The sequence below is a fragment of the Myotis daubentonii genome, chromosome 1 (genome assembly GCF_963259705.1).
Source record: "Myotis daubentonii chromosome 1, mMyoDau2.1, whole genome shotgun sequence".
Taxonomy (NCBI): domain Eukaryota; kingdom Metazoa; phylum Chordata; class Mammalia; order Chiroptera; family Vespertilionidae; genus Myotis; species Myotis daubentonii.
Genome location: NC_081840.1, coordinates 78,848,428 through 78,860,980, shown reverse-complemented (window position 1 = coordinate 78,860,980; position 12,553 = coordinate 78,848,428). Strand labels below are relative to the sequence as shown.

Genomic DNA, 12,553 nt, shown 5'->3' with positions numbered 1-12,553 from the left:
ATGGCAGGGAAGGCTGGATCTTGTCACAGGGTGTAGCTGATTTTAGGGGGCGGGGAATGGTGAGCGGTGTGATAGAGGTGGTAACGGCTGGTAGATTAGTGCTGGAACCCGATGGGGGCTGAAGCCCAACCTCTGCCCTGGTAGCCTCTCTCCAGGTACTCAGAGGCGGGAGGGGGCCCCTCCAGCCACGGTCACTGTTTCCCCAGTGATGTAGCTGGCATCTTCAGAGCACAGGAAAGACACAATGCCTGCACAGTCTTCTGGCGTGCCTAACCTGGGGTGCAGGGAAGACAAAGAAGGGGGTAAAAATCAAACAGGCCAGGCCCCCACAGAGAATGGAATTTACTTAATAAGTATCAGATGATTTTTCAGGACCAGTGTACAGGTCCATCAAATTGGGTTATCATGATGATAAGCTGTTATAATTCGGTATAAGCGTAAGTACTGTACTCTGAGAAAATCACTATAAGTTATATTCAAATAATAGAGATACTTTGTTCTTTAGAGAACTCAGGACAAAGTAATTTGTTTCACATGTGTGCATACTAGTCAAGTGTCAGGGAGTCTGTGAGATAGTAAGTGGTTTGTTTAAAATGACTCCATTTGCACAGCTTTAATTCACAGATAACATTTTCAGGCATCTATTTTTGTCCCTTAGAGTCAGGTTCATTTTGTGAGAATGTGCTAATTCTCAGTGTTTTTATCAGTGATTGCTTAGTTGGGAACATTTTAACATAACTGCCCGAGTTCTCTAGAGGTGGGGCAGAGTGTGTATCTCAAACCCAGATTAGTGGTTCTTCATCCTAGTTGTATATTATAATCACCAGGAAGGCTTAACACCTCCCGCCTCCTTCCCCCCACCCCTGCCCAAAAGATGCCCAGGACTTGCCTTGGACCAATAAAAAAGAATCTTTGGGCCCTGGCTGGGTAGCTCAGTTGGTTAGAGCATTGTCCCAATAGCCAAGGCTGTGGGTTCGATCCCCAGTCAGGGCACAAACAAGAAACAACCAGTGAATGCATAAATAAATGGAACAACGAATCGAAATCTCTCTCCCTCTCCCTCTCTCTCTCAGCAATAATAAAAAAAAAATCTTTGGGAGTGGGGCCTGACCATCTGTAGTTTCATAAGCTCCCTAGCTGAGTTGAATAGGCACCAAGATTGAGAAGGATGGGGCTAGTGAACCACTGGGGCGCTAGGAAGACAATACCCCAGCTTATTAGTGAGTTGTGGACTAGGCCTGCAGCTCATGCTGACATCAGATGCTTTGGGAGCACTGGGGGGAGTCTTCTCCCTTAAGTTGGCCTGTTTCCACAAGTAGTCCTTGAGGGACAAGATGGAGAAGCTGAAGACAAGAGTTCCCAGAAGCCCGAGGTTGGAGAGAGGCAGGGAACTTGGAGGAAAGGGAGCCAGATGAAGGTGCTGGAACAGTTCGTCCAGCCCCTTGGGGAGGAGGCCAGTTTTCTTAGGCAAGGGGAGTTTTGGGACTTAGTAAAAGCTCTTCAGTCCTTTTATTTGGGTTGTAGGATCATCAACCTGAGCTTTGAAAACATGACTTTCAAAAACACACATGACTTTTTATTCAAAGGGAACTAAAAAAGCATGTTTTGGTTTTGGTCCCTAGTAGCTAGGGATGCCTAGAGGTGGTGGCAAGCAGCCAGCTGGAGAGAGGAGTCAGGGCCTCTCCCAGAGCTCTTCTTTACTGAAACCTGGACACATCTGTGTTTGCTTCTGCAATGGAAGCGGACTCCCTGTAGCCCCGCCCCTCACTGTGGTGGGGCAGTGTTCATGAGCTTGTGAAGTGTGAGTGTTTGAGGCAGAGGAGAGCATGCCCCTGCTGTCTGTGGGACCAAGAGACACGCCATGTGGGCTGTGTGAGGGGCCGTATCTTCCCATCTTTATCCCTCTTAACTCCCTCTGTGACATCTCACCTTCTTATCCGCAGGGCTTCTTTTAAGGTCTCCTCTCTTGCCTTGTCCATCCACAACTGCAGGAAAGGGGAATCTCTTTATGTGAAAGATGCAGAAAGGGGGGCCAGGGAGGGGGGAAACGGCCGACCCTCACATTGCGGGAAAGAAAGGGTAGAGAGAGGCCCTCTCCCACTTCCTAGTTCTTCCTAGCCCCCAGCGTCTCCCCACCGCCCTCTTCTGTTCATTCTTTTCAGATTCTAGTGAGGCACTTCACTGGGTCCCCCCATTCCCACCCACTTAAGGAGATATGAAATGGTGTGAATAGAGTCTGACTTTCTCAGTCTCCACCGAACACCGGAGAAAGAACGGGTCTGGTCCGGACAGGTGGCTGGCACGGAGGGGGCGACAGAAAGGCTGGGGAGGGGAGCAGGGGTGATTGGGAGCTCAGGACCCCGGCGCCAGCTCTCCCAGCAGGATGCAGGACAGCCCCTCCTCACCACTTGGCTGAAGTTAGTCTTGATGATTCCGGGCGCCAGGCAGTTCACCCTTATGTTACTGTGGGCCAGTTCTATGGCCAGGTTCTTGCCGAGACCCAGCAAGGCTGTTTTACTGACATTGTAAGCGCCCAGGCCCTGGGGAAAGGAAAAATGGGTTAGTCTCTTTGTTTTTGGTTCACTCTTGGTTCTTACTGGAAGACATAAAGGGCAGTAGATAACAGGGCATCTCCTGCAATGGAGGCTTGCAGTTAGAAAACGGCCTTGAGGCTGACCCTCCCCAACGCTGGGGTTCGTGGAGGCCGGGCATCTGTTTTATGGGAAGGGACTTGGTGGTGTGATTGCAAAAGGGGACACAAGCTTCTTCGGGTGACTGGAGGTAGAAAGGTGCAGGATGGAAGTGGCAGAGGAAGGGGCTCTTACAGGAAACGGGGTGTAGGCTGCTATGGAGGCCACAATCACCACTGAGCCGCCTCTGGAAAGAGAAGAGAATGACCCTCTGCCCAGCAGAGACCCCCGCCCTCAGACCACGTGGGGCCCGTCACACCCAGGCTCCCTCTCCTTCTCCGTACCCTCGTTTCTCCATCTCTGGCACCACTGCCTTTGTCATCAGGGCTGTGGCCTTCACATTAATGTCCAGAATCTGAAACCGGGAGAAGAAGGGGAGCAGCATGAGGGGAGAGCTGGAGAGGGCAGGGTGATGCGCACTCAGAATAAGTTCTCTCGGATCTGCCTGTTGGGGCTGGTGGAGATCTTGGAGATGATTTCCGGGACCTTACAAGCGAAGAAACCAAGGTCCAGGGAGAAAGAAGTGTCTCTCACCAGCGTATTCAGCGAGGGAATGAAAATTAGGCCTGGGTGAGAAAGAATGGAGCCTGGTTCATCTTGTTTCCTAAGTAGCCAAGTGTGATTTGGCCTAGAATGGACCTAAACTCTCCGGGCTATGTTGGACTTTAGCTGGATTTTCTCTGTTTCTTCTCATTAGGGAGAGCCTGGAATGAGGTGGGCCTGCTGGGATCTGCCCTGGAGTGGGCCGTGCTTCTCAGGGAAAATGTGGCCTGACCGGGGGCCCCTGGGGCGTTCCAGCACTGCGCTGGCTCCTGAGCTCAGGGACTGCGATGCTCCTGGCCCTCCAGGGTGGACTGTCCGGCTGAACATTTGTTGGAAAGTGGGGTTATGAGAAGTGGGATCATTTTGGGGAAGCTGGGGCACAGGCTGGAATCAAAACCTCACGCCCATAATTTAAAACCACATCACACTGCTGCCGAGGTAGTCCCCTCACACGTCCGCTGGCAAACTCTCATTTTGAAAAATTTCAATCGTACAGAAAAGTTGAAAAAGAAGTACAATGGATATCTTTTGCCTAATTCATCAATGGTTCACATTTTGTCCCTTTTGCCCTGACTGTGTTTTTCCCTGAACCACTGAAGGTTAAGGTGCAGATGTCATAATGCTCTAACACTAATACTTATGGATATTCTCTAAGAGATTATAATCCATGATCACACCCAAGAAATTTAACACTGATAATAATGATTTTATCTAATGTGCTGCCCATAATAAAATTTCCCCAATTGTCTCCCATATGTCTTTTTTTAAAAAAAAAAAACAAAAAAAACCACACACATGTTTTTATTGATTTCAGAGAGAGGAAGGGAGAGGGAGAGAGAGATAGAAACATCAATGATGAGAGAGAATCATCAATCGGCTGCCTCCTGCACGCCCCCTACTAGGGATAGAACCCCCAACCTGGGCATGTGCCCTGACCACGGAATCGAACCGTGACCTCCTGGTTCATAGGTTGATGCTCAACCACTGAGCAACATTGGCGGCATCCCATTTGTTCTTATTTGAAAAACCCAAGGTTTAATCAAGAATCAACCCTGGCATTTAGATTTGATGTACTGTGATTTCTTTTTTAAATGCAAACTAAAAAGAAAAATTACTTGGTTTAAAATTATTTTCCTGTGGTCTCCATTCAGATTGCTCATGAAAGATGCTTTTCTACTTTAAAGAATATCAATCAGGACCGACTCACTGAAGAACAGTCGGCACTTTGGTCTCTCTGTCTGTGAAACACTGATAAACTACGATATTTTAGTATTCTTAAATTCAGTGTTGAGACATTGATGACATCAGAAGAAAACCAAAACCAGGGGCAACTATAAAAAAAACCCGGCATTTCCAAATCATGTGGGAATATTAACCTTAATAAACAAAGACAGATATTTTAGTTAAGGCTTTATAATTAAAGAATGTAGGTGAGCGAAATATATTATAAATGTAGTGTGATTATACACATTCACATAAAACCCAAAATTCCACACCTGAATTTGGACAGCGGGATCTCCAATTCACTTGTTGCAGTTAAGAAGAAAAGAGCGCAGGTCTTTTTCAGAAACCGTATGTTATGAAGCAGCAACTTAGGTCATTTCACCAGAATTGGTATCTCACTGAACTAGCCGCTATTAAAGTTTTCCACCTCATGAGAAATACTCTTTTTTGGCCGCTGAACAAGGGGACAGGTGGTGCGCCAATTTCAATGTATCAGTTATTGGCAGATTAGCTGCCGTGTCTGCTGGAGGTAAGCCAGGGAGAAGCACCTGGGTAGGGCACAGTGAAGGCCGGGTGCAGGGAAGAAGGTCCCTAGGAAGGAGCAAGTGGAAGAAGACAGGCCCCGGAGACGCAGCAATGAAAGAGCTGGGCAGGGAGAGAGGAAGCCACGCCCACCGGCCCTTTCCCAGGTGCACTCCAGGTGCAAATCCCAGGGATTCCTCACGTTTACCAGCACACTGCACCTGACAAATGCCTGGTAAAGGCAGGCTGAGTTTGCGCTGCTCTCTGAGGCCCGCCCCTTGAGCTTTATCCCCTCTTACCTTGTCCCACACCTCCTCGGTGACGTCCATGAGGTTTCCAAAGAAAGGGTTGACGGCAGCGTTGGAGACCAGGATGTCGATGCCCCCGTGAAGCTTCACGGCCTGGAGAGAGTCAGGGCTGAGTCAGGGCTTCGGGTCAGCGGGGGACGCGCATTGATTAATGGTGATAGAGAATTCCTCGTTAGGAACAAAGTGATGTCAAAATGACACCTCTGTTTCTGGGAACCTTTTTCTCTAGAAGTACCCTAACCTCTGCTCAACACTGAAGGTCGTCTCATGTCTTTGACATCTTTGCTTCCTGCCCCCACTTCTCCTGAGGCTGTCGCTGACCCTTTGCTCCTTACACCTTCTCTTTGGGGCGCTCCTTTATTCTCATGGCCTCGCTGTCACCTCAAAATCTATTTCCAGACCCTCTTCTTTTCACACGGAATCCCAGCCCCATTTCTCCAAGTGCTCACTGTCCGGTTCTCCTTGATATGAGTTACCATTATCTCAGACGCAGCCTTCCCACGCCTCCCTGAATGGAGAAACTGGTTTAGATGGACTCAGAGAAAGTGACCCTGGGAGGGGCCGTGAGGTCAGTTAGCCGCATGTCCTTATGGTGAAGGTGATAACTCCGAGGGCCGGGTAAGTTAATTTCTCAAGACCCTACAAGTCAGGGATGTCTTATTAGGGCCAGCTAAGCACAGGAGCCAATTCATTTTGGTCTCTGGGAGGGGCAGAGAGATTTGCTCAGGGCGCAAAGCTAGTTAGTGGTGGCAGAACTGAGATCGGTCTGATGGGGGGACACCCGTCTGGGATTAAGCGGTTCTGCACTTGGTGATCATGTCATCCCTCCACGCCCCCTTTAATGGCCTGGAGGCATGGAAGGTTCTAGGCAGAGCTGAGGTTGAAAGTGGGAAAACCACGGGTAACATCTCCTTACTAAATAGTAGGTATGTGGTAGTAGGAATGTGCTGGAGAAACGATTGGCCAAACAGAATCTGCCAACAACATACCACCCTGAAATCAGACTTTGCATTTGCCCAGAACTGGCAATTTTTGTTATCCTCATCCGAAGACATGCCTTTATTGTTGTCGTTTTTTAAATTCTCACACAAGGATATTTTTTATTTAATTGATTTTTTTACAGAGAGGATGGGAGAGGGATAGAGAGCTAGAAACATCGATGAGAGATAAACATCGATCAGCTGCCTCCTGCACACTCCCTACTGGGTATGTGCCTGCAACCAAGGTATATGCCCTTGACAGGAATCGAACCCAGGACCCTTGAGTCCACAGGCTGACGCTCCATCCACTGAGCCAAACCAGTTAGGGCACGAGGATATTTTTTTCATTAATTTTCAGAGAGTGAAAGGGAGGGGGAAGGGGTGGGGGGGGGAGAGAGAGAGAGAGAGAGAGAGAGAGAGAGAGAGAGAGAGAGAGATGAGAGACATACATTGACCAGTTGCCTCCTGCATGCGCCCTGATTGGGGCTGGGGAGTGAACCAGGAACCAAGGCACATGCCCTTGACTGGGAATCATGGGAATCAAACCCTCAACCCTGTGGTTCAAGGGCCAATGCTCTTACCACTGAGAAAAACTGGCTAGAGCTGTTTTTAAGTTTGAGAGAGAGAGAGAGAGAGAGAGAGAGAGAGAGAGAGGAATCATCGATGTGAGAGAGATTCATTGACCTGTTGCCTCCCATACATACCCCGATTGGGGATTGAACCACAACTTAGGTATGTGCCCTGATCTGGAATTGAGCCTGTAACCTTTAGATGTACAGGATGATAGTCCAACCAACTGAGCCACCCTAGTCAGGGCCAGAACTGGCAATTTTTTTTGCCTGGGGCAAGCAGCATTAAATGGGCCCTCAGTTGACTTTGTGCCTCACGATTTGGCACAGGGAGGGGTGTTATTAACAATGTGTACCATCTGCTAGCTCCCGTTTTAACTAATTATTCTTGCTAACTAGGTGCTAAGCTCAGATGTTTTGAACGCCTGAGCTGTCAACATGTAAATTTCACAAAAATTTAAAGTCACATAATCTTTAAAAACCAGTATCAATACTTTCTTGCGCTCTCTAAATTTTAGCGTCCTGGCACAAAGCCCCAGTCATTTGCCTTGGCTCTGTGTAAGCCTGATCTAGGGACTTGTGACCCACAAAGAGCAGAATACGTTAGAAAGTGTGTGCTGTGGCCTGCGCATGTGTCTTTGGGAGTGGGGAGAAGGTGGTGGATTGCACCAGAATCACCTGGAACTTTTTGATTTCTGCTGTGCATCCCTCTCCTTCTAGGCCTATCAGCATGGACAGGGGAGGAGGCTGGGTTTTGATTGAACAGAGATAGAGGAGCATAGAAGATTAATGAGAAAGGTATTCTGGCTATCCAGCCGGTGTCTTCTAAGCCTTTCTCTAAATTGTGCGATCACTACACAAAAGTAGTTAAGCATTGGTTGCTCTGTGTCCTAAGGATATTTTTTCCATTGCTTTTTCAGAGAGAGTGGAAGAGAGGGAGGGAGGGAGAGAAACATTGATGGAAGAGAGACACATTGATTGGTTGCCTCTTGCATGAGCCCTCACCAGGGGTGAGGAGTGAGCCCGTAACCTAGGTATGTGCCCGAGACCCTTTGGTGCGAAGGCTGACACTCTAACCACTGAGCAATGCTGGCTAGGGTGTGATAGGTATCTATACTAATAAAAGGGTAATATGCTAATTAGACTGGGAGACCTTCCAGGAGACCCTCTGGATGTCCTTCCGGACAAAGCTATGGTGGTGGGGCCGAGGCAGAGGCGGTTAGAGACGATCAGGCCAGGAGGGGAGGCAGTTAGGGGCAAGCAGGCCAGCAGGGGGGCCAGTTGGGGGTGAGCAGGCCAGCAGGGGGGCCAGTTGGGGGTGAGCAGGCCAGCAGGGGGGCAGTTGGGGGTGAGCAGGCCGGCAGGCAGATTGGTTAGGGGCGATCAGGCAGGCAGGCTGGTGAGCAGTTAGAGCCAGTGGTCCCAGATTGCAAGAGGGATGTCCGACTGCCAGTTCGGGCCTAAACCGGCAGTTGCACTTCCCCTGAGAGGTCCCAGATTGGAGAGGGTACAGGCCGGGATGAGGGGCAGCGCCCACCCTCTGCATGAATTTTGTGCACCCGGCCACTAGTATTTTTTTAGAAAAATATAATCAAGTGGAGCAGCGGCTGATCTGGTTTCCACTCACCACACCTTTGAGAAGCTTCAAGGTGCAGGTTGGGAGGTTACTGGGTAGTAACTATCCTCAGAGCACAGCTTTTCTCATTACAGGGTGACAGCTGGCAACTGGTGGCACACATCTCAAATTGCTAACAAGTATCCCATTACTCCCCACCCTGACTTGCCCGGGGAGTTGTTCTGCTCCTCTCCTCTGCTTCCCATTTCTTGATGCCGGGTTAGAAAAAAGCCTTTGTTGGTTCCACTAGATGCCTCCTGGGCATATACCCATTTGGTCCCACCACCACTGCTCTAGACCTGAGTGAGAGCAACAGCTTCTTCACGGATCTCCTTGGCTCAGAGTTTCCTCTGGTCCAATACATCCTTCCTACCAGCGCCAGATTCTTTCTTTAATAACATTTCCATCTTGCTCAACACCTCACATGGCCTCTTACTTCCTACAAGGATGTCGGAACTCCTCAGGATCGAGGTCCCAATCTTGGGCTTTGTCCAGCAGCCTATGCCAGACAAGGTCACTTTCTTGAACCTACCTTTGGCTTTCTCCAATCACATTTTTTTTTAAAAAAACAGGTATATATATTTAAATATGTTTTTATTGTTTTTTTTTTTAGAGAGAGAGGAAGGGAGAGGGAGAGATAGAAACATTCATGGAACAGTGATGAAACACTGATTGGCTGCCTCCTGCATGCCCCCTACTGGGGATCAAGCCCATAACCCTGGCATGTGCCCTGACTGGGAATCGAAAGGTGCATGGGACCGTGCTCAACCAACTGGGCCACCCCAGCCTGGCTCCAATGCTCACTTGAGCATTCCCAAACAGTTCTTTCAAAATGGAATAACCTTATGCCATCGACCATTGTTTAACATCCCCCTCTTCTAATATTACCCACATAATTTCTGCCATTTGGTTAGTACAATCCCGCACTTTCCATTCTAGGGTAGACTCTCTCTTCCACTCCAGGAAATGAAGTGTAGCCTGAGCCTGAGAGAAGGGGAGCCTCTTTGCCAGATGTTCGTATTTTCCTGTGTAGCTGGAAGGCTGGTGCCAAGTACCAGCTCTGACACTGGCCTAGACCTGCCTTTGAGAGTAAAGTCCAAGTGGGCACACAAGGCCTGACCTGACGATAATGGGAAACGCCTGGCAGTCTGTAGGCAGCTTGGCAGGTCTGGATGGCACACGGCTCCTTTCTTACTGGCTGTTGGGCCTTGGGATACAGCTCCACCTTTCTGAGCAGAGTGTAAACAAGAATAGTCTTTGCCTTGTTTGGGTTGTTGTCAGGTTGAGAGATGACCTGTGTAACACTCTGAACAAAGTGAATGGCACACAGTAGGTGGCTGAAACATGGTGGGCTTCCTCCTGCAGGTCTCCAGGGACTGCCTCGACGCTGAAGAACTGGGGATTGATTGCTGATTTGCTCATAGGCGGGAACATCTATTTTGTGATTGTATCTACCCTTCTCATCTACCCAATTAAATTGGAAACTACTGGAGAATCGGGACCAGCTGTGTGTTTTTTTTCGGTGACCCCAAGGGCTGAAGCATTAGAGTGTTTTTGATTCTCTGACTGGGATGATGGGATGATTCTTAGAGACATAACAGAAAGGCACACAATAAAAGTGTGCTGGTGGACTGGTGTGGGTATGCAGAACACACTGTTATGTTTTAGTTAATAGTGCTGGCTTGGATCACACCCATGTGGTCCAGGAAAGCTGGGAAGGAGGCTGAGGCTGGTTCCCTTCTGCCACCTCCTGGCTCTGTGCCCATATCCTTGCTGCTCACCGTGGTCACCAGCCGCTCCCGGTCCTCAGCCTTCCCCACATGGCACACGGTGCCCGTCACGCTCAGCCCCTCCCCCTGCAGCGCTGCCACTGCCCGGTCCACGTTCTGCTGCTTCCGGCTGCTGACCACCACGTGGGCCCCGTCCTGGGCCAGACGCCGGGCGATCGCCAAGCCGATCCTGTGGGCAGAGAGAGATATGGATGGTCAAGGCCAGGACGGGGAAGAGGTCGAAAGCACGGGCTCCAGAGTCAGACAGCCCTGGTTTGAATTCTAGCTCTCCATTTGGACACTTGTTTACTTAGTTTTCTTATGGTTTTGGCCTCAGACTAGGTTCCCAGAAAGTGACATCACCTTCCACAGGCCCCACCACCATGGGGTACAGGCCCCATACCCTGTAGGGAATGAGGGGAAAGAAATGAGCTAGGGGTGTAGCAGCAGCCCTTCCATGATTGGAAGAGCCCTGCCCCCAAATATCGACCTTATTAGTCTGCATCATCTCAAAATTCTATCGTTAGTTATGTTTTGGGGTGCATATGGAAGGGTGGGTCTCTGGTCAAAAATGTAAATTTTTTATTTTACTCTCCTGGGAGTGAGGGCTATACATTTTGCAATTGTGAGCTATTAGCGTTTCCAGTCCATTTGTATTTTAGATTCGTGCCGAGTTGGTGTCTGGCAAAGTCCTGTGATGAGAAGCAGTATAGACAAGAGCGGTGGGTGCAGAGAGAGGCTGTGCGATGGAGGCCAAAGTGTACGCAGCCAGACAAAAAATTGAATAGGTGTCTTGTCTAGGTAAGGGGCGCGGTTCTGGGAGACTTGTCGAGGTGTCCAAATGGGGTGTCTGCAACACTGCCATAGCCCATGGAGGCAGTGGGACAGCATATATATATTTATAGTATTTTTAAAATCTGGTCTTCCTAGACTCAGGGCCAGTGGACTGGGGCAGCGCAGAGCACCGAGGCACTGGGTTGAAGGGGGCAGCACTGAGCTGGCGCAATGGCGCAGAGGCAGCAGCGGAGGAGACTGGGACGCTGCCGGCCAACCACGTGGTCCCTGACTTCCTGGGCCGCGTGTGAGACTGAGGACGCGACCCGGGAGGCAAAGGACGGGAGTTACCGCCTGTCCAGACAACGGGGGGCCTCAAAGACTCCGGGCCGGGCACTCACCCGTCGGTGGAGGCCGTTACTAGGGCCACCTTATTCGCGAGCGGGTCCCGGCGCGCCACCCCGGAGCTAGCCATCCGCACCGACTTCCAAGACCGGACACAGGCGCCCAGCAGCAGCCCCGCCTTATGCATGGCGCCGATCGGTTGTGCAAGGCTCCGCGCCCCGTGGTGGGGCGGTGCGAGGGGCGGGCCGTCTCCCGCCGCGTGCCCGCCCTTGGACTGGACCGTTCCTCCCGCTCAGCGCCGGCCCTTTGCGCGGGGAACAGGCTGTGGTTGCGGGCGCCCCCTGCCGGCGCATGGCCGCCGCGCCCCGCAGCTCCCTGCTCTGCTCTGGCGGGTGTGGGACAGGGCTGTGCGTCCAGATTTCCTGAAGGGCTCACCCCACTGCTGGAACCCCTCACACCCCTCCTTCCACATCTGCTTGCCCACGTCATTTTTCGGGGGGGGGGGCAAGGGGTGCAGCTTTGAGCTGGTTGCTTTTGCTTCCCAGAACTTCAGGATGGACCTTCTCTGAAAAAGTCTGGGTCTAAATATCTGACAGCCCATAACGGGGCAATTATTTTGACATTGCCCATAGAGATGAGGCCTGTGTGCACTACACGAGGGTCTCGGGTGAGGGTGGAGGCGCCTGGAGGGAGACGTAATGGGGACAGCTGGGTCAGGCCTGACACTGCCCTTCATTCTAGCTCAAGGTCACCTCCATCTTGACAGGCCTGGGCGGCAGGCTCTGATCAGTGTGGTAACCAGAGTGCAGGGATAAAGATCCTGGCTGGACAGGTCTCATATACCCTTTACCCCAAGAGGACTTCCCCGTTATACAGGGCCTAAGTGGAAGCAAGGAGGCTAGAGGGCCCCCAACCAGTGGGAATACAGAGAACTCGGGAGCACTCTCTTCTCCACAATCCCCAAGTCCCCAGGTCCTGGCCTCCAATACATATTTGTTGAATGTAAAAGCACTTTATAAACCGTAAACTACTAAGCATGGTAATGATTGCCACCATAAAGTAATTATTATTGCTGCCAGAGGCCAGACTCTTCATCTGTAAACTAAGAATGCTGGAGCAGATGATGAATAAGTCCTCGCCACTATAAATTGTGTCCGAGACTTCAGCCTCCACTTCTGCCAAGTGGGCTGAAATGATCTCCCTGCAGGGTTTCT

General features: G+C 50.5%; 1 protein-coding gene across 2 annotated transcripts; it reads right to left on the bottom strand.

Annotated features, from left to right (window-relative positions):
• Window positions 1-52: 52 nt before the first annotated feature.
• Window positions 53-11,573, bottom strand: LOC132240790 (dehydrogenase/reductase SDR family member 4). 2 transcript variants are annotated; one of them, XM_059708436.1, is made up of 8 exons: window positions 11,396-11,565; window positions 10,233-10,410; window positions 5,279-5,380; window positions 2,975-3,045; window positions 2,826-2,877; window positions 2,406-2,540; window positions 1,930-1,985; window positions 53-274 (listed from the first exon to the last, which is right to left on the bottom strand). In XM_059708436.1, exons 1-8 carry the CDS (start codon window positions 11,524-11,526, stop codon window positions 160-162), a joined length of 840 nt encoding a protein of 279 aa, XP_059564419.1. In that variant the 5' UTR covers window positions 11,527-11,565; the 3' UTR covers window positions 53-159. The 2 variants fall into 2 exon arrangements, with proteins under 2 accessions (XP_059564419.1, XP_059564426.1); XM_059708443.1 differs by lacking the exons at window positions 2,406-2,540; window positions 2,975-3,045 and having other exon boundaries at window positions 11,396-11,573.
• Window positions 11,574-12,553: the final 980 nt, after the last annotated feature.

Excerpts from the sequence above, each read along its gene's own strand:
- LOC132240790 (XM_059708436.1), bottom strand. The coding sequence starts at position 11,526 with ATGCATAAGGCGGGGCTGCTGCTGGGCGCCTGTGTCCGGTCTTGGAAG. Across the intron at positions 3,046-5,278 it reads CCGAGGAGGTGTGGGACAAG|ATTCTGGACATTAATGTGAA; the intron begins GTAAGAGGGGAT and ends TCCCGGTTTCAG. Across the intron at positions 275-1,929 it reads GAAGCCCTGCGGATAAGAAG|GTTAGGCACGCCAGAAGACT; the intron begins GTGAGATGTCAC and ends CCTGCACCCCAG.